The 20,987-nt window shown below is 44.9% G+C and overlaps 1 protein-coding gene across 3 annotated transcripts in view; it reads right to left on the reverse strand.

The window, feature by feature from the left end:
* The window catches only part of ASTN2 (astrotactin 2), an 869,558-nt gene that overhangs the window by 383,361 nt on the left and 465,210 nt on the right, over positions 1 to 20,987 (reverse strand). For all 3 annotated transcript variants that reach the window (XM_029062728.2, XM_029062730.2, XM_029062729.2), the window contains 2 exons: positions 13,131 to 13,297; positions 4,344 to 4,532 (listed from right to left, as the gene is read on the reverse strand). In XM_029062728.2, the coding sequence (XP_028918561.1) occupies positions 4,344 to 4,532; positions 13,131 to 13,297 (356 nt within the window). The remainder of the gene's footprint in view (positions 1 to 4,343; positions 4,533 to 13,130; positions 13,298 to 20,987) is intronic.

Genomic DNA, 20,987 nt, shown 5'->3' on the forward strand with positions numbered 1-20,987 from the left:
CAGGTTCATGGAAGAAAGGAAGGCCTCAGATCACTCTGAAGGGATCTGGACTGCTCCCCTTCAGCATCCAGTGCTCTGCCCATTGGCCACTAAATGGAAGCAGAGCACAGCAGGGTGACTAGAGCTCCTTCCCCTAGTAGGCTCAATATCATCACCTGAACTCCATGCCCAGGTCATTCCCAGCTCCTAAATAGGAAGTGTACAGCTGGCCAGGGGTTCTTAAAAAGCCCTTCAACTCCTCCCTCCATCCTCTCCTCCTTTGCCCTGCCCACAAACACATAGCTGGACTAGGTAATTTGCTAAATGTGCTTGTAGAACACTTGACTGGAGGAATTATAAAGGGAATTTGGGGTGGGTCAAAAGCAGTCTGGTCTAGTGAAAAGAGCAGGGTCTTGAGAGTCAGAAGACCTGGGTCCTAATCCCAGCTCTGCCATGTGCCTGTTGTGTACTCTATGCTTCAGCTTGCTTATCTGTAAAATGAGGATTCAATACCTTTCTACCTCCATCTAGACTGTGAGCCCCATGTAGGTCAGGGCCTGTGTTCAAACTGATTATCTTGTATCTACCTAGTGTTTGGCACAAAGTAAGAGCTTAACAGACATCACAATCATTATTAATCCCTGACTCAGTGTCCATAGCAGATGTACAGTGGGTGATTTTAAGGAGGTTAAAACAAGATAGGATTTTTTAGCCTTTTTAAAAATGGAGTCCTTATGGCCAGAAACAGAGGGTTTGGGGTTGTTATAGGCAGGATGACTATTCCATAGATAAAACAGAATGCATTTTACGTGCTAATATATGCAGACCAAAACTGGAACAGTTAGAAATTTTCCTTTCTAGTAAGTCTCTTTCACAACGCCTTCCCCCTTTATAGGTCATTCCAGACGGCATCTGAGTAGGCTTCTGGCATTAGCAACATTTTCTATTTTCCACCTGGATCTTGCAGTGAGTCCTTTTGTTCTCCACTCAGCCCACACCCTGCAGCCTCTTTTTGATTTCTTAGCTTCTTGCCAGCACTGCTCCTCAGGCCTTTTCATGGCAATCCCCTGGGGCAGCCAGGCTAGGAACAGTCCTGGTTTACATTGATCCATAATTTTGGTCCCCAGCTGAATATTTCACCTGGAGGGAGTGGAAAAGAACCGAGGGGAACCTACCTCTCAGGTCAAATTGTATACATCAACTGCCTTGATTTCCTCTCTGCCAACTATCTTCTTGAACCAATTTATGTTTATTCAACTGTAAATTTAACTATTTATTTGGTCTACTCTACTTGTAAATATTATTTTTATGTCTGTCTTCCCTGTTAGAATGCAAGCTCCTTTTAGGCAGGGAACACCTTTTTATGGTATTTGTTAAGTGCTTCCTATTTGCCAGGTACCAAACTAAGCACTGGAGTAAATAAAAGTTAATCAGGTTGGACACAGTCCCTGTCCCACATAGGGCTGACAATCTTGATCCCCCATTTTACAGATAATGGAGGCAAGGAGATGTGAAGTATCTTGTCCAAGATCACATAGCAGACATCTGTGGAAGTCAGAATTAGAACCCATATCCTCTGACTCCCAGGCCCATGCTGTTTCCATTAGGTTACACTGCCTCTCTAACATGTTGTTTCTTTATTTGGTATTCTCCAAATACAGTGTACTGGACCAAGTGGGCATTCAATAAATACAAATATTATTACTGTTTCAATCAAGATGGACTCTGGGGACCATTATGCTGACAGCAGGTGAAGGTCACCCTTCCAGGTGTTACCAAACCCTATGGGAAGAATTAGTCAGAGCTCTCAAAGATTGATGCTCAGAGGGACCAGGTATTTTCTCTGTGAGCTTTTTGCAAAATCCCTCTAAAACTTGCTAATAGAGAGAAAAATGGGCATTACATTTCAATTCCCTGGAATTATCTTACTGGAGTTTCTCAAACTCAGGCAAACTCTCCAGAGGAAGGCTGATAATATTTGACAAGAGTAACAGGAAAAAATAAGGTAATTTCCTTCCTAACACCTCCTAGTTGAACACATGACTCCAAAGAGTCTTTCTTCACTCTCTGCCACATAGTAAATACATGACTCAACACTAGCACCTGAAGCTTTGGTTGGCACAGACTAAGGGAAGAGGAGGTCTAAGCAATTAACTGATTCATGTCTTTAATGTGGTCAGATGAACTCAAGCCACACAGAATTCACTTAAACATGTCTGTCTACATGAATATTGACTTCTTAAAAGCCTAGTGGACAGGGTCAGGATCTGATGTGCTTCCACTAATCCAAGTGCAGTGCTCAGTGCAAGTAGGCCCTTTTAGCTTAGTGGCGGTGGTGGTGATGATAATGATGATGATGTCAGTGACGATAACTGAACTGATGGTGGCAATGTCAGTGACCGGAGAGTGGAGTAGATAGAGGAAGGTGTCCCTGGACCAGAGGAAAGGCCCATGGATCTAGACCTGAGGACTCACTTTACTACCTGGCAGGTTTCAAAGACTACATGAGGATTTCCTAGCCCAAGGACCCTGGTAGGAGGACAAAATATAGGCACTGCAAAATGAGGGTGAGTCCCAGGTCTCCTCCCCCACATCCCATGGCTCCAGAGCTACAGATGTCAGAAAAAGATCCATGTAGCACCTCCATATTTAATCTCCTTGCCTGTGAGCAGATAGCTAATCATTCCTAGAGTTCTCAAAATGATTCAGGATATAGCAAAGGCTGGAGGATGATGCTTGGGATCAAGTGTTTATGTTTTGTGCAAGGCTAATTCTGAATGATACCTGGGAATTTACTAGAACAGTGCTAGAGAATCAAATGAAGTCCCCCTCTTGCCTCCGCCCCCACCCCCACCCCAACTTAACCCCTTCTGGTTTAAACTGGGCTAAAATAGAGTTATAAATCCTTCCCTTGTTATTACTGGCATAAGCCTCAGGAAAGATCCCCCTCTCACTCTTTCCCTCTCTCTCTTAATCCTCACACAAAATGAAAAGCACCTGGACTGGTCAGATAAGGACATCCTGACAGTTTCCAGGAGCAACATAAACCCAGAAGCTTTATACAGCATTAGAGTTGTGCAGACAGAAGGGAAGGAAGGCAAGGAGAGGCTGGCCTTTTCCTAATCACTCTAGTTTGCCGCAATTTCTACCATCTCACTTGTCAACCAGGAGCTCACCCACCGCTGAACACTGCAAACAGAGAGGAAATACCTCTAGTACTGGCTAAGCTTATAGGCAGCTACAAAACGGGCCTTTCAATCAGGGAACTGTCTGAGTGAGAGGCAGGGATCTCTAGGCTCCTGTGCAGTGGGAAGCAAGGCCTCTCTATTAGATGATCCAGATAAGAGATGATACCCCCTTTCAATGGAGGTTTGTGGCAGAAAAGACAGTGGTCAGGATACAGCTGCTTTGGATGTGAAGCAAATGAGTCTCAGTATAGTATTGACCCACAAGGGACTCTATAGAGGGTGGAGCTCATGAAACTGAAATCAATCACTGGGAGAGAAAAAAAGACAAAATGCCAAGGTGGGAAATGTGGAGTCATTCATTCATTCATTCATTCATTCATTCATTTAATTGTATTTATTGAGCCCTTACTGTGTGCAGATACTGTACTAAGCACTTGGGAGAGTACAAAATAGCAATAAACAGACACATTCCCTGTCTCTTTAGGCAATCTAGTGACTTTCATGATGACTGCATGGTGGTGGGGAGAGGAAATGAAAGGAGGTAAAGAGAAACTACGGTTGGATAGTCAAGCTTTCACTTCTAGAACACTCACACACTCATCATCATTATTATAACCGCCTTGTGGACAGGGATCACATCTACTAACTCAACTGTATTGTGCTTTCCCAAGCACATAGAGTAAGCACTCAGTAAACACCACTGATTAGTGGATTATCATCATCATTGATGGTGACTGAGCCCTTCTATTTGCAGAGCATTGCACTGAACACTCAACATCTCCTGTTTTTCAAGCATGAAACTGGGCACCTAGTATTGAAGACCACTGAATGGATCACCTGCTGTATGGAGAGAACTGTACTGGTACCTATTGAGTGCAGAACATGCTATTGGGCCATAGAATAGAAGATAAAGACACTGTCTTTGCCCTCGAGGAGCTCACATAAACAAGCCTGAGGAGCATATAGACAGAAATCAAGGAATCCACTTAGTATGAACCTCAGGACCTGGGACCTTCATGATAACTTCCACCCCACAACAAGTCCAGGGGCTGGAGACCAAGTGGTTCTGCCACGAAGCTCAACAGGTTGAGAAGCAGAGGGACCTCTCCCACCCCACTTATGGATCAGCGATTCTCACACCCTTTCTCCAGCATCCAGGTGATTTCCAGCCCATACCTGAAGGTCATCTGGAAGACTTGACCTTGGTTGACATGTTGACTTCTATTGTTGTAACCATGCAGCATCTCTCCAAAGAGGGTGTCGTTGAACTTGGAATCGGGTTTGAGGCACTTGCGACCCTCACAGGCATCTGAGAGCAGGAGGCAGGATTTCCCATCTGGGGCCAGTTTGTATTCCTCCACGCAGCTGGAAAAAGAGAATATAAAGAATTAGACACATACTGGGTCTATCCTCCCATCCCCTAGTGCATGAGGGGTTTGAGCAAACTCGGGTTTAATAATAGAGATTACACTACTATGGGGAAAAGACCCTGTCTTGCCTAAAATCCATGAAAAACATTCATCTCCAGAAAGCAGAAAATTTATCCTGAAAATCTGCAGAACACCTGGGACATTTTAGTGGATTGGAGAAACAATCATATCCACACCCAGCCACACTCTTCATACACACAGCTTTCCTAAACTCCTCCCTGGAGGAACCCAGACTTTAAAAGTGTGTCAGATCAGTTCACATAAAATTAACAAGTAGTATCTGAAACCAGACACTATTCCTTGCAGAAGAGAAGCAGCATGGCCTAGTGGAAAGAGCACAGGCCTGGGAGTCAGAGGACCTGGGTTATAGCTATAGCTCTGCCACTTGTCTGCTGTGTGATCTGGGTAAGTCACTTAAATTGCCCACCTCCATATCAAATAAAAAATCCTCACGATCGGCTTTAAAGAACTCAATCACCTTACCCGCTCCTACCTCACCTCGCTACTTTCCTACTACAACCCAGACCACACTTTTTGCTGCTCTAATGCTAACCTTTTCTCTGTACCTTGATCTCATCTGTCTTGCTGCCAACCCCTGACCCACATCCTCCCTCTGGCCTGGAATGTCCTCCCTCCTCAAATCCAACAGACAACTACTCCCTCCTCATGCTTAGCCTTACTGAAGGCACATTCCCTCCAGGAGGCCTTCCCTGACTAAGTCCCCACTTCCTTCTTCTCCCACTCCCATCTGTGTTGCCCTGATTTACTCCCTTTATTCATCCTCCACCCCACCCCCACCAGCCTCACATCACTTATGTACATATCTGTAATTTATTTATTTACATTAATGTCTGTCTCCCCCTCTAGAATGTAAACTCATTGTGGGCAAGGAATATGCTTATTGTTGCACTGTACTCTTCCAAGCACTTAGTACAGTGTTCTACACAAAAGTGCTCAATAAATTAGATTAACTCCTCTTTGCCTCAGTTACCTCATCTGTAAAATGGGATTAAAGCTGTGAGGCCCATGTGCGACAGGAACTGTAACCAGTCCGATCATCTTGAATATAACCCAGTGCTTAGTAAAGTGCAGGCACCTAATAAGTGCTTAATGCATACCATTAAGAGAAAGAGAGAGAGAGAGCTTGACTGTCCGTGATGAGAACTCTGTTGAAGGCAATGATCTGCTCACCCTTGAAACAGCGAGTACAGATCTTTCAGCACCGTGGACACCTCTCTGCACATCTGTGATTGGTCTTTCTTAAATCCAACCAGGGCAAGCCACAGACTTGTTCTGAACCCTTAACTCCAACTCAAATAGGAAGGAACTGCACTGGAGATGACCTCTCCGCACCTAGCAGTAGGGAAAGCTCATAGACTTGGATTTCTCTTCTCCACTCCCAAGCCCCATCCCCCTCACAACCCTCACCATCCCCAACTGTATTCTTGGAGCAGACTCAGGTGTTTCCCGTGTCTCTGTCCTGCTTCACTGAGGAAATCAAAATAAAAAAATTATTCACGCCAGCTGAGGCTCAGGGCTTCAGTTTCAATAACTCAATCATGCTTATAGTAAAATGATAAAATAAAAGAGAGAGAGAAACTAGCTGACAAAGTCCACCCCTGGGGAATTCCTGCAAGCCCAGAGCTGTAAGGAATCTAGGCTGCTCAAGCACCTGGATATGCCACATGCTGACAGATGCACCTTCGAGATCTTCTGGGGAATTTGCTTCTCTTGTGCACAATCTGCAGTGTGTGAGTCCTTCAAGGTCAAAGACAACCTGAGCAACTCTAGGTAAATCTAAGAGTTTGCATGAAGCATAGGGGACATGGAGTCAGTAGGGATTAGTAGACAAGAGTGTGGCTCTGGCATCCCAGAATTCCTGCCCCTGGGCTGCTGTGTGAACTTGGGAAAGTTGTTCAACCTCTCTGAGTTTCAGTTTTCTTATTTGTAGAAATAGACAGTAGTCATCTAACTCTTTTACCTCTTTTTAAAAGGATGCTATTGGATTCAATAAGATTATGGGTGGGACAGTATCTTGGAAAAAATAAGGGACATTCGAAGTTTCAGATATAAATTTCCTGAGGAGAACTGCTAGAAAAAACCCCAAGGCCCAGGAGTCTGGGGACCTGAGTTCTAATCCCACCTTTACCACTTACCTGCTGTGAGGCTTTGGGCAAGTCACTTAACTTTTCTGTACATCAATTTCCTCATTGGTAAAATGGGGCTTATCTGTCCTTCCTGCTTCTTGTGGGACTGGGACTTTGTCCAACCTGACTATCTTATAACTACTCCAGTGTTTAGCATGGTGTTTGCCACATAGTAAGTGACTAGTAGATATCAGAATAATAATAACAATAATGTTGGTATTTGTTAAGCACTTACTATGTGCAGAGCACTGTTCTAAGTGCTGGGGTAGATACAGGGTAATCAGGTTGTCCCACATGAGGCTCACAGTCTTAATCCCCATTTTACAGATGAGGGAACTGAGGCACAGAGAAGTTAAGTGACTTGCCCACAGTCACATAGCTGACAGGTGGTGGAACCGGGATTCAAACCCATGACCTCTGACTCCCAAGCCCGTGCTCTTTCCACTGAGCCACGTCACTATTGTTATTGTTGTTCCTGCTATTGCCATCATCACTGTCATCTCCTCTTTCTCTTTTGATTCACGTTTGTTCTCTTTTGTGTTGGTAAATGGTAATAAGTGCTCTAAGCTGTTTAGAGAAGCAGCTTGGCCTAGTGGATAGAGCACAGGTCTGGGAGTCAGAAGGATCTGGGTTCTAATCCCATGTCTGACACTTGTCTGCTGTGTGACCTTGGGCAAGTCACTTAAGTTCTCTGTGCTTCGGTTACCTCCACTGTAAAATGGGGTTTAAGATGGTGAATCCCATGAGTCAGGGGCAAGTCAGAAGCAAATCAGGGTTGCACCCAGGCTTTCTGGCTCCCAGGCCTGAATCTCAGTGCCTAGGATGAGCTAGGGTCGTTCTTGTCATTTCTTCTTTGAGAAGCAGCATTGTCTAGTGGAAAGAGCACAAGCCTGGGCGTCAGAGGATGTGGGTTCTTAATCCCAGCTCTGCCACATGTCTACTTTGTGACCTTGGGTATGTCACTCAACTTCTCTGGGCCTCAGTTCCCTCATCTGTAAAATGGGGATCAAGCCCGTGAGTCCCATGTGGGACAGGAATTATGTCCAACCTGATTACCTTGTATCTACCCCAGCATTTAGAACAGTGCTTGGCACATAGTAAATGCTTCACAAATACCACAATTATTATTGTGATTATTCATTCAATAGTATTTATTGAGCTCTTACTATGTGCAAAGCACTGTACTAAGCGCTTGGAATGTACAATTTGGCAACAGATAGAGACAATCCCTGCCCATTGACGGGCTTACAGACTGATCGGGGGAGACAGACAGAAACAATAGTAATATCATCATTATTACTCTTAGAAGGGAAGGATGGCCTCTCTTTTGCTTGCCTCTTAGAGGATGGGATTCTTCCTGCAAAGTGTGGATGCCAATAATATCAGGAGGGAGAACAGGTTGAACTCAAAGCAATAAAGACCCACTCCATGCTCCCATGAAGGGCCCAAAATCCCATGGGAGAAGGCAGATTTCCAGAGTAATAACAGTGAGAATCCAATTTAGAACATCAAGCTGATGTGTTAAAATTCAACAATTTAAATGTCTCAACAGGAGAATGACTGACAATTTGTTATTGCTTGAGGGTGACGGATAGAATGAGGAAAGACCCACTCCCCCACAGTGCTTAGTATAGGCTCATAATAAGCACTTTTAATATGCTTGTAATGAAGACATATTGGCACCTACTCTCATCATCATCATCACTGGTATCATCAGCATTCACATCGGCTGCATGCAATGAGCACTTATCCTGTGCAGTGCACAGTATTAGGGTCTTGGTGAGTACATTGTAAAAGAACATGACAATCTCTGCCCTACAGAAAGTTAAAATCTAATGGGGAAGTGTACATCTATTGATTCTGAAAGAGGGCAGGATGGGGGGCCCCTGGTGGGGAGGTGAAAATGGAACAGAGTGGGGGGGTGGAAGGAGGGGGAAGGACTTGAAGTCATTATGCTTGCGTGCAGCAATCGCAAATGAAGCGTTTAAGGTTCTTTGCGTTTCAGTTGCTTTACAAGGTAGAAATAGAGAGAGGTGCTTTCTGGTTTCCTGACCTAGTGTCTTTGCAGTTGATCTGCAATGTTGCTACAGGAACGATGCATCATGTCCACTGCCTTCCTTAGTGACATTAGCACCCTAATACCCCCATGGCATGGTGGTAGATGTTGTTTTTTGCCAGCCCACTTGAAGAGTTGGTCATGGAGTAGGCATTGAGCTCCAAGCATGAAGAATTGTTAAGCAGAAACATTTTCCTGAGCCATGTAACATATGCAGCCATTTCTTCCAAGCCACCCTAGGGCACCATATGATTTATTTGAAGGGGGTTTTATTTTTGAACAGAGCCACGTAATTATATGGCTCTTTTAGAACATTCTGCCTGTCATCTGGGAGATTTTCTTACAGATATTCTAAAGTGCATCGGCACATAGAATCCTGGCCAAGCTCTCAGTGGAACCATATTTATAGATATGTGAGGAGGAAATAAATAAATAAAAGAAGATGATGCAAACTGGGAAATCTAGCCTAAGACAAGCACGTCATTGCCTGCTCACTATCCAGTGTAGTATGTCTCAGATAATTCCTTGCCTTTTAATTCCTAGTAAAACAAAGATTTCCATGCATTTTAATGCATAATGCTTATAGAGGAAGATATTCTGATCACCCTTATCATCATTAAATATCTATTGGGCACAGGCAGAAAGTATACCATTGTATGCAGAGAAGCAGTGTGGCCTAGTGGAAGGAGCATGGGCCTTGGAGTCAGAGGACATGGGTTCTAATCCTGGTTCTGCCACATTTCTGCTGTGATTTTGGGCAAATCACTTCACTTCTCTGTGTTTCAGTTACTTCATCCGTAAAATGGGGATTAAGACACTGAGCAACATTTGGGACAGGGACTGAGTCGAACCTGATTACCTGTATCTACCCCAGTGCTTAGAACAGTGCTTGGAATATAGTAAGTGCTTAACAAATCCCACAATTGGTATAATTACTATTACTATTATTGCTATTATTATGATTCTGTGCAGGGAGAATGTCACCATCCCCTACCCTTTGGAAGCTTACAGACTGCTAGTGGTGATATGACCAAAGGTTTGTAGTTAAGCATATTCTCCTTTAGGCCTCTCCTCATTCTCATCAGGTTTTAAATCCCTAGGGTCAGAGCATGGCTCAGTGGAAAGAGCCTGGGCTTGGGAGTCAGAGGTCATGGCTCTCATGGCTCCCGGCTCTCACGGCTTTGACTACCATCTCTACGCAGATGACACGCAGATCTACATCTCTGCCCCTGTCCTCTCCCCCTCCCTTCAGACTCGCATCTCCTCCTGCCTCCAGGACGTCTCCACCTGGATGTCGGCCCGCCACCTAAAACTCAACATGAGCAAGACTGAGCTCCTCATCTTCCCTCCCAAACCAGGTCCTCTCCCAGACTTCTCTATCACTGTCGATGGCACGACCATCCTTCCCGTCTCTCAGGCCCGCACTCTCGGTGTCATCCTTGACTCGTCTCTCTCGTTCACCCCACACATCCTATCCGTTACCAAGACCTGCCGGTTTCACCTCTACAATATCTCCAAGATCCGCCCTTTCCTCTCCACCCAAATGGCTACCTTACTGTTACAGGTTCTCGTTATATCCCGGCTAGACTACTGTGTCAGCCTTCTCTCTGACCTCCCTTCCTCCTCTCTCGCCCCGCTCCAGTCTATTCTTCACTCCGCTGCCCGGCTCATCTTCCTGCAGAAACAATCTGGGCATGTCACTCCCCTTCTTAAACAACTCCAGTGGTTGCCTATCAACCTCCGCTCCAAACAAAAACTCCTCACTCTAGGCTTCAAGGCTCTCCATCACCTTGCCCCTTCCTACCTCTCCTCCCTTCTCTCTTTCTACCACCCACCCCGCACGCTCCGCTCCTCTGCCGCCCACCTCCTCACCATCCCTCGGTCTCGCCTATCCCGCCGTCGACCCCTGGGTCACGTCCTCCCGCGGTCCTGGAACATCCTCCCTCCTCACCTCCGCCAAACTGATTCTCTTTCCCTCTTCAAAACCCTACTTAAAACTCACCTCCTCCAAGAGGCCTTCCCAGACTGAGCTCCTCTTCTCCCTCTACTCCCTCTACCACCCCCCCTTTACCTCTCCGCAGCTAAACCCTCTTTTTCCCCTTTTCCCTCTGCTCCTCCACCTCTCCCTTCCCATCCCCACAGCACTGTACTCGTCCGCTCAACTGTATATATTTTCATTACCCTATTTATTTTGTTAATGAATTGTACATCGCCTTGATTCTATTTAGTTGCCACTGTTTTTACGAGATGTTCTTTCCCTTGACTCTATTTATTGCCATTGTTCTTGTCTGTCCATCTCCCCCGATTAGACTGTAAGCCCGTCAAACGGCAGGGACTGTCTCTATCTGTTGCCGACTTGTTCATCCCAAGCGCTTAGTATAGTGCTCTGCACATAGTAAGCGCTCAATAAATACTATTGAATGAACGAATGAATGAAAGGTCATGCATTCTAATCCTGCTCCACCAAGTAAGCTGTGTGTCTTTGGGCAGGTCACTTAACTTCTCTATGTCTCAAATCCCTCATCTGTAAAATGGGGATTAAGACTGTGAGCCCCACGTGGGACAACCTGATCGCTTTGTTTCCCACCCAGTGCTTAGAACAATGCTTTGCACATAGTAAGCGCTTAACAAATATCATCATCATAATTATTTTTATTAAAATACCTAGGCAGAGGAAACCAGAAATCTGGGTTCTTAAATTTTACTGAATGCAAGACTTATTAGTTCTCTGTTATTGTGAAAGTGCTAGATTGTAAGCTCCTTCCTTAAACTGCAAGTGCCTTGAGGGTAACGGTCATTGTCTAACAACTGTATCTTATCTTCCAACCCAAACCCTGTCATCCTGCTCACTTCCCATCACCCCCTATCACCGTTGATGACGTCATCCTTCCTGTCTCACAAGCCTGTAACCTTGGAATTATCCTTGACTCCTCTGTCTTGTTCCACCCACATATTCATGCCAGCACTAAATCCTGTCAGTTCTACCTTCACAACATCACCTAAATCCACTCCTTCCTCTCCATCCAAACTGCTATCATATCAATGCAAGCACTTATCCTATCCTGCTTTGATTACTGTATTGGCCTCCTCACTGACCTTCCTGCCTCCCATCTCTCCCCACTCCAGTCCATATTCCATTCTGCTGACCTAATAATTTTCTTTCAAAAACTTTCAGATCACATTTCCCCACTCTTTAAGAAACTCCAATGGTTGCCCATCCACCTCCACATCAAACAAAAACTCACCTTTGGCTTTAAAGCACTTAATCACCTTGCCCCCTCCTACCTCACCTCACTACTCTCCTACTACAAACCAGCATGCACAGTTGGTTCCCCTAATTCTAACCTTCTTGCTGTACCTCGATCTTGTCTATCTCACCACCGACATCTTGCCCTCATCCTACATCTGGCCTGGAACGCCCTCCCTCCTCATATCAGACAGATAATTGCTCTACCTGACTTCAAAACCTTATTGAAGGCACAACTCCTCCAAGAAAGCTTCCATGACTAAGCCCTCCTCTCCTCCCACTCCCTTCTGAGACGCTCATACTTGCTCCTTCATTCATCCTCCCTCCCATCCCCACAGCACATATGAATATATCTGTGTAATTTACTTATTGATTTATTTATATTAATGTGTGTCTCCCCCTCTAGACTTTGAGCTCGTTGTGGGCAGCAATGTGTCTATGTGTTATTATATGGTACTCTCCCAAATGCTTACTACAGTGCTTTGCACACAGTAAGCACTCAATAAACATGACTGAATGAATAAGCTCTATTGTACTCTGCCAAGGGCTGACAACATTGCTTTGCACAAAGTGCTCAGTATGTACCACTGATTGATGGATCAAGGGCACTGTAGACCCACCTGCTTCCAATGAACAAAGTTTCCCTGATCCCTGGATAGCCCACACATGTAGGCATCCCTTCTGGACATTACAGATATCCCTGAACCCAGACACAGCCACAGAAAATAGCAAACGACTTGGATGATTAAAGAGCAGACTTGCAGCTTGTTTTGTACACAGCCTTTGTTTCTATGGCCACACATAATCTACATGTCATTGCCCTGCAGGCCCTTAAGCTGGAGAAAGTCTGTTTCAATTTAGGGCTGCACAGAATTTAATGAATTTCCTTTTTTTAAAATTATTGATCATGAAGTGCCTCTTGCCCTACCTTCCTCACCCCTTTCTCAACCTCTCCTTATGGTCTCTGGCAGACCCGTTTCAGGGAAGAGATATAGAAGCCAAAATGAGATATTTTGTTTTTTATCCCTTGAGTCCTTGTCATGGAAGGGTGGGCTTCTGAAAGCAGGCTGGGGTCAAACTCACCCACAGAACATGAAGATGGTGCTGGAGGATGTGTCGTATGGCAGAGGGAGGGTCTGCTGGAGACACAGCTGCTCACAGCCTCCATTAAAGCCATCTGAACAGTCAATTCCTTTGGAATAATCATAGCAACCTGTGCCATCTTTCATTGGTCTCAGCTCCTCAGGGCACTACAATGAGAGAGAAAGAAAGGTAAGGTTACCAGAATGTTTCACCACAAATTATTTTACTTGGAAAGGCAACCGAATGTACTCATCCACTCAGGAGTCAAGAGCCCCATGGTCCTGATACCTACTTCTGTCCTGATGTTGGGCCAGAGACTGAGGTGGTTATGTGAAAAAGCCAGAGCAGACTCAGGGGCCAAATGTGTGGACGCTGCATGTGTGCAGGAGAAATGGATCATTACAAGTCAATCTGGCAAAGTGCATGCAAAGAACAGAGGGGCCATCTTTGTTAGTGGGCCCCATTTCAATGCCTCTAAACATAAACATAGTCATCCTTAGTATTCAAAGACCATGCCTCTGACAGTGAAATTGATTTCTCTGTCTATGTAGCAGTAAATAAAGTCACACACATGACTTTAACAAGCATTAACCATTCCTAGAGAAATCCAAACCAAGCTTACTTAAATCTCTTCCATGCATATGTGCCTGATGATATGACATCCTCCTAGGGAAGAGAAACAGTGCATGATCTCCTCCCCACCCTCCCCAAGTTATGTCAGTTCATAATTTCTACTCACCATGGATAGAAAGTGATAACTGCCTTCCCTGTTTTCTGGGTTTTAATTTCAAATCCCCAGGTGGAATTTCCCGACCCCAAAGATGAAAACCAGCATCTAGAAAATCTCATCAATCACAAGATTCCCTGATTAAAATGCTCTCCAGCTCTGCTCACTCTCTCACCGCCCTCCACCCTCTGCCCTGAAGGGGGAAAAAAAAGCTAAACAAAAAAGGTCAGTCCTTTGGAAAATGAATTGTGTCTGAGAAGAGCTCACAATTAAAAATGCATTATAGAGTTCCTGAAGATGAGTTAAACTGGGGCCTACACAGGTGCCCGTGAAGGCAGGTTATAAATGATCTCTGTCAAGCTGAAGAAAGGTTATAAAATGGCTACATTTTGTGCTTAAAAAAGAAAATCAATTTTCCAAGTGAATGAAATGTCGTACATATTAATAAAAGTTCAAGAGATCCCCTGCTCCAGAGCTGGCTGCTGATGTGCTCATCTCCAGGCAGAAGGTACTGGACATGATAAATGACTGGTCATCAGGCCACTAGCGGTGCAATTGGAACTAAACTCGGGATGCACACGCCAACCCCAAGAGATGGATGCCCCGTCAGACCACACTGGCTCACCACAAACTAATGAATCCTTCCTAGGACCTGTGCAAAGCCAGACCCCCTTCCATCTCCAGGCCTGACCTGATCTTTCCCAGAAACCTCTGTCATCTTCCTGGCCAATCACCTGGTATTTCCCACCAGATGAGGCCTGATCCAGAGACCCTGAGGGAAGGGCGTGGCTCTGGCCTTGCCCTCTGCTGAGACCCCTTCTGGTCAGGGAGGCCTCACAAGCAAGAAGGAGACCGAGGCCTGTAACTGGAGCTGTGTGAAAGAAGGACAGGCTGGGCTGGCTTACAGAGCTGAAGCATGTTTCACCCTACCCCAAGGAAAACTTTATTCCCACTTTCATTTCTTGGAACTGACTAGAGAGGCGAGCCCAATCTGAGGCAGAATTTTTGGGACTCAGGACAGCCCGGCCCCTCCTAAGTCAGAGCTGGTCCTGCCTCAGGCAAACTAAAGGACTAGAGGCTGGGGAGCTAATAGTAGCCATTAGGGGAAGTGGGTGAACAGCACCCTTTACCTCCCACCCCTTGCTCTTTTTCTCTCTCTGCCTGTATCTCTCTTTTTCTGTTTCTCTTGCTCGTTCTCCCTATCTTTCTCTCTCTCTCTGACTCTCCCATCTCCCCACATTCCCCAGATTCCTCATCTTGCCCTGAGCTTTGCTCAAGAGGAAAGCTTCCAAGTGAACGACTGTGGTGATTTCTCTCCCACAAAGACCAGAAACTCTACCACAGCCTTGAGTCCTTGATCAGAGACTGAATTTCCACCCTGACAATCCTTCTCCCCTCACCATTCTGACCCCAAACTATCTAGAAATGCTCCCCAATCTGCCAAGTCCTTACAGAAGAAAGGCAGGACATGTTGCCAGTGTGCGTACATTATCACAGAAAAGGGCCCTCACTGGGGTGATCCCATAAATATTTTCCCCATATTCCTGTAAATTCAGCCAGTATGTTTCCTCCAGGCATGCTTTTGGGTAAAAGATCTGTGTAGGAGTAGGAGGCCAGCCACTGATCCAGGTTAGCTGGTGGGAGAGAGACTTGAATTCTAATCTCTCTCCGGAAAGGAATTTCAGGCATCCCTTAATAAAGAAGAAGAATCAGGACCCTGGGCAGGGGGCAGCTTTGGGAGAAGGAGCCCAGGGACTTCCTCCTGGATTTTAGATGTCTTAGCCTTCCCGGGTTGAGTCCACTCACTGCAATTCAGTTTCCCTCTTTCCAAACTGGAACGGGCTTCTGAATCCTCATGCTGCCATTTGCTTCTGTTTGTAATTATGCATTTTCATGTTCATTAATTAAGGAATGCATATTGCCTTGGGCATGAACTGTGTAAAAGTAGCTCTACCATCTCAACCTGAGATGACAAACCAGCTGTTTCGGGGGAGAAACCTTATCTTTGGGTTAGAACAGTGAAATGTGATAAACAGTCAGAGGAGACTTCCTAAGTGTGGCTGGTGAGAGGAATAACCCCTGACTGTGGCCTGAGAAACAGCTCAGCTACTTTCCAGAGATTTCATTTGGTCCCTCGGAAACAGTTGAACAGTTTGAAGAAAAGTATGTGGCTTCCACTGCTGGGAGAAAAAAACTGCAAGGTGCAGTTAAATGAATCCACCAAGTGGCTTCTATGCTGTTAGCAAGAAAACTACAATTTGAGAGGGAAAAAAAGAGGGTGTTTCCATTCTACGACTCACCCTTGTTAAAAAAAAAAAGAAAAATATTTAAAATCACTGGGTGTTTTTACTTTCAATGAAACCTTTCTGTTCCCTCTTGGCCAGAGAAACTCCACTGGTTTAGCCCCTTACAAAGGTAGGTGGTGCCCTCTACTCTAGATTGAGTAGTGTCTTGCAAGGTGAGTGAGGACACTCCAGGGAGGGCAGTAAGGATTGGCTTGGTGTCAGAACAGCTGAGGTAGTTCCGAATTTGCGGAGTTCAGCCCATCCCTCCCATCTGGGTGGCACAGAAAGCTAATTTCCCAAATTTTAACACAGATCCTGAGAACTAGCTGCCAGCACTTGGGGGATTTAGTAATGGCACAGCTGAGCCTTGCCTTCAAGACCCAGTGAGTGGACAGACTCAGGGGAGAAAGGGGAATTGTGTGGGTCTTCTCACTGTCTGCTAAAAGTGATCTCCAGGGAAGGTGCCTGTTGTTCAGTAGGATGAGGTTGGGGGAATCTCTGTATACTGACTGCAGCTGTCAACTAGCTGAAGCTTTCACATGGGGCCACATTAGTTATTACAGGCATTGATTTGTGTGGCTGGGGCAGCAAAGAGACCGTAATTACAGTGAGTTTTAATCAATCTTGCATCAATTCAAAGGCAGTTCAATTTGTGGTCTGGTACTGCAGTGACATGGGAGGGGCTATATTTTGAAAAATGATTAGAAAAATCAATATCCAACTCTACCAATAGCTCTGGTGAGGCAAACCACTATACCAAGTCCCTAGCCCTTCCCCTAGGGGGTACACCTTTTTAGTAGACCTGGAGAACGAGACACAACCCAGCCAGCCATTCACTAAGTAGTTCCCAGAATATAAACCATGAACTTGTCTACCCATGAACTGGCAGTCTGATCACTGTGCTTTGGCTCAGGTCTCTGATAGTAATCAGGAATATCGATGTATTGAGCCTTGGACAAAATGAGTCTGAGTCCCTCATGGACAACTGACTGCAAGCGGAAGAATGTTTTGAACCCGAGACCAAGGAAGTCCTAATGGGGAGACCCTTTGGCTTGAGGAACAAAGTTGGGGTATTCTTTCCTCCATATCTCAGTGTTAAGGAATTTTCCCCAATAGCTTGACCTAATGAAAGAGCATGGGCTTGGGAGTCAGAAGACCCAAGTTCTAATCCTGGCTTCACCTCTTACCTCCTGTATGATATTAGGCAAGTCGCAACTTCTCTGTGCCTCAGTTTCTTCACCTGTAAAATTTGGGGGAGGGGTGAAATACCTGTAGTCTCTCCCCTCAAGACTGGGACCCCCAGGTGGGACAGGCACTGGGTCTGGTCTGATTATCTTGTATCTACCCCACTGCTTAATTCAGTGCTTGCCCCATAGGAAGTGCCTAACAAACGTCCCAATTATTAAGGAAGATTGCAGGAGACTGGTTTTGCCTGGAATCATCCAGATTGAGAAGATTTGAGGTCTGACAGTGGCTCTATTGTTTAACAGGCTGTTTCTGTTTCCACATCTTTGTAAGTAAAAACTCAATTTGCAGCTTTGCCGTCAGAGCCGTGCACTGTCGCTTTTTCTACTGATAATCAGTACTGTACACCAGAAATTATTTTATATGCTTGTTGACTCCAAAGTATGAAGCAAAAGCCATTGAACATATGTTTTCAGGCAGATATCGATCCATATATTTTATATAGATATATCTCTATCTGTATAGATATAGATTTATATATCAACATCTACATTATAAATATATATCTATACTATATATATACAAGCAGGATATCTATATCATATATAAATATTCTATATATCATATATATATATTCTATATATCATATATATATATATCCTACTTAAGCGTAGTTTGCATGGTTTATATACTTTATTTGCCAGGGAAAATATATGCATTTGTTTTAATGGTGACAGATGTAGGCAGAAGAAGTTCAGGAGAGTGTGCTGAACCTGGTAAGCACTCAGTCAGGGCTGACAAGACAAGCTTGTATTAGATGGTGAACTCCTTGAGAACAGGAAACATAACTTAATTTTATTGTGCTCTCTCACGTGCATAGGAGAGGATTCTGTTCACAGAAGGGGCTAAATAAATACTTAAAAATGAATTAGTCAATCAATTAATGGTTAAGTAATACTAACAGGAAGGGGCAAATAAGCATTTTCACCAAAGACCCAGGCTGATGTGCTGGCCCTTTACAATCCTTGCTATGGGAAAAATATTAATAGTGAAATGATAATAATTAGTAGTAGTAGTATTGTTATATTTGCTTTGTGCTTACTATGAGCCAAGCACTTTACTCAGCGTTAAGGTAGATACAAAATGCACATGGGGTTCAGAGAGTAAAGAGAGCAGGGAAACAGCAATTTCTCCTCCATTTTACAGATGAAGAATGGAGACACAGAGAAGTGAAGTGATTTCCCCAAGATCACTCAGCATGAGGGTGACAGAGCCAGGACTAGAACCTGGGGTTCTCTGACTCCCAGACCCATGCTCTTTCCACTAGGCAATATTCCACAACTTAAAACCAACCTGACTTCAGCAGTGACAATCATGTCCTGGACAGACCCTGTAAAGCTTTGGAAGAAAAGGGAGGGAAAAAAAGAGATGCTTGGATGAGTTCGGAGATGCAGAGGTCAGCGTCCACAAAAGGTAAAGGGGCTCAGAAAGTCTATGCTGAAGATAGGGTTGTGAGGCAATTTCCAAAGATAGTCTACCAGGGATTTCTTGCCAATGTTCTCTAGCTAGAGGAACAGGAACATGCTTTGCCAGTTAATGCAAAGTGAACCTATCTACAGGACAGCGAGTTTAGGGTGTTTCAGGCAGTCTTAGACAGCAGCTAAGACTCCAGAGCCTTGAATGTCAGAAGGTGTGAAATCCTGCTAGCTGAGATGAGAGTTAAAAAAAGTTTTAGGGCCGCCAGCATCAGGCAGAAGACATACTACATTTTGCTGCCAAAAGTCAAAATGCTGCAAATATTGGCACAACTCCAAACCAGTGGTGAATCTCTCCTCAATGTGAAACTTTCTAAAGTACTTCCTCTGAAAGGATTGAATTTGACTATTAAATGCAGTGATTACATATATTGATTCCAACAGTTAACTTCTTCAAATGAGTTTGCCCAGCTCACTTGTTCTGCTTCTCACACCACCACCTAGCCCTTCCCAAAACCCCTCCCCACATAGTGAGTATTCTCCAACTTGTCTGATTCAAATATGATCGCAAGTCACCAAATTTTTGATCCCTTGCCACCTCCAAACATTCCACAGAAACAACAAATAAATCAATCTGCACAGTTATTTCATGAGAATTCAAGTAATTAAAATAGGCCACACCTGGCCTAGATGTGTTCAGGGACCACCCCAGGACATCCCAAGCCCTACTCCCTCTGAGCCCCCAACTTCTGCATGGTTAATGGCAGGGCGCTGCTAGCTGAAATTCAGTTTCCCGGCCGACTTCATCCAACTCAAACTCATCTCCTGTTTTAACTCTGCCTTCTTCTCTGCCCAGCAACAATACTTCTCTTTCCTTATTGACTTCAATGCCCAGGGCCCATGCCACATGTTTCAGACTTTTAACTCCCTCCTAAAACCCCCTGTCTCCCCATCTTCCCATCTCTTTCCTTTAATGCCCTTGCCACCTACTATATTGATAAAATTGAAACTATCAGGCATGATCTTCCTAAAATCTCAGCTGAACGTCTCTAGTCCCACCCTCCTCCTTCCCTCTCCTTGACTCTCTTCATTCGTGATAGCATCTGCTCTCAAAATCTAGCCCCTTCACCTGAATGTCCGACCCCATCCCTTCACACCTTGTCAAAACACTTGCCCCCCCCTTCTTCCCTCACTGACACCTTCAACTGTTCACTTTCCAATGACTCCTTCTATTTACCATCCCATCTCCCTTCTACCATTTCTTTCCAGACACCTCAAGTGAGGTTTTTAAAATGTGCTGCTTCCACTTCCTCCCCTCCAATTCTTTCCTTGACCCACTGCAATCTGACTTCCACCCTCTCCGCTCCACAAAAACTGTGCTTTCTAAGGTCACCTCCTTATTCTCAGATCCAGGGACCTCTACTCTATCTTAATCCTCCTTGACTCCTCAGCTGCCTTCAACTTTGTGGACCACTCCCTTCTCCCAGAAACATTAACCAACCTTGGTTTCACTGATACTGTCCTCTCCAGTTTCTCTTCCTATCTCTGTCCTCTCTTTCTAAATCTCTTTTACCAGGTCCTCATCTGCCTCCCACTCCCTAACAGGGGAAATCCTCCCATGCTCAATCCTGGATCCTCTTCTATTATCCATCTATGCTCACTCCCTTGAAGATCTCATTCAGTCTATGCTTCTACTACTATCTTTATGCAGCTGATTCTCAAATCTATTTCTGCAAACCTGATCACTCTCCTTCTCTGCAGTCACACATTTTCTCTTGCCTTTAGGACATCTCTACTTGGATGGTCCACCATGAGATCCAGTTCCACTGGCCCCCAAACTAAGCAAAGGGAGGTGGAAGTGAGAAGAGTCACTCTGTGTTGCTTATCTTTGAAGGAACTGTAAAGACTTAGCCAAACCCATCAGGAAGAAGGATTGAAGAAGAAGTAGAGGGGCCAGGTAGTTGGAGAAGTATATCCTTGGCCATCCTTTGGTGAGAGGTAGCTAGTTATGTGCTTGGAGAAAGCAGGATACAGGGAGAGTTCATATTGTGACCCTGGACAGACAAGGCACAGGGAGGGATAAAATAGGATCTTAGATTAGAATTTGGATAACACTGCAGGTTTTGTGTCCAATGGCTAAAATTCGGTGAGACCGTTACCTGGGATGCTCCAATAAAAGAGGGGC

Source organism: Ornithorhynchus anatinus, chromosome 4 (assembly GCF_004115215.2).
Source record: "Ornithorhynchus anatinus isolate Pmale09 chromosome 4, mOrnAna1.pri.v4, whole genome shotgun sequence".
NCBI lineage: Eukaryota > Metazoa > Chordata > Mammalia > Monotremata > Ornithorhynchidae > Ornithorhynchus > Ornithorhynchus anatinus.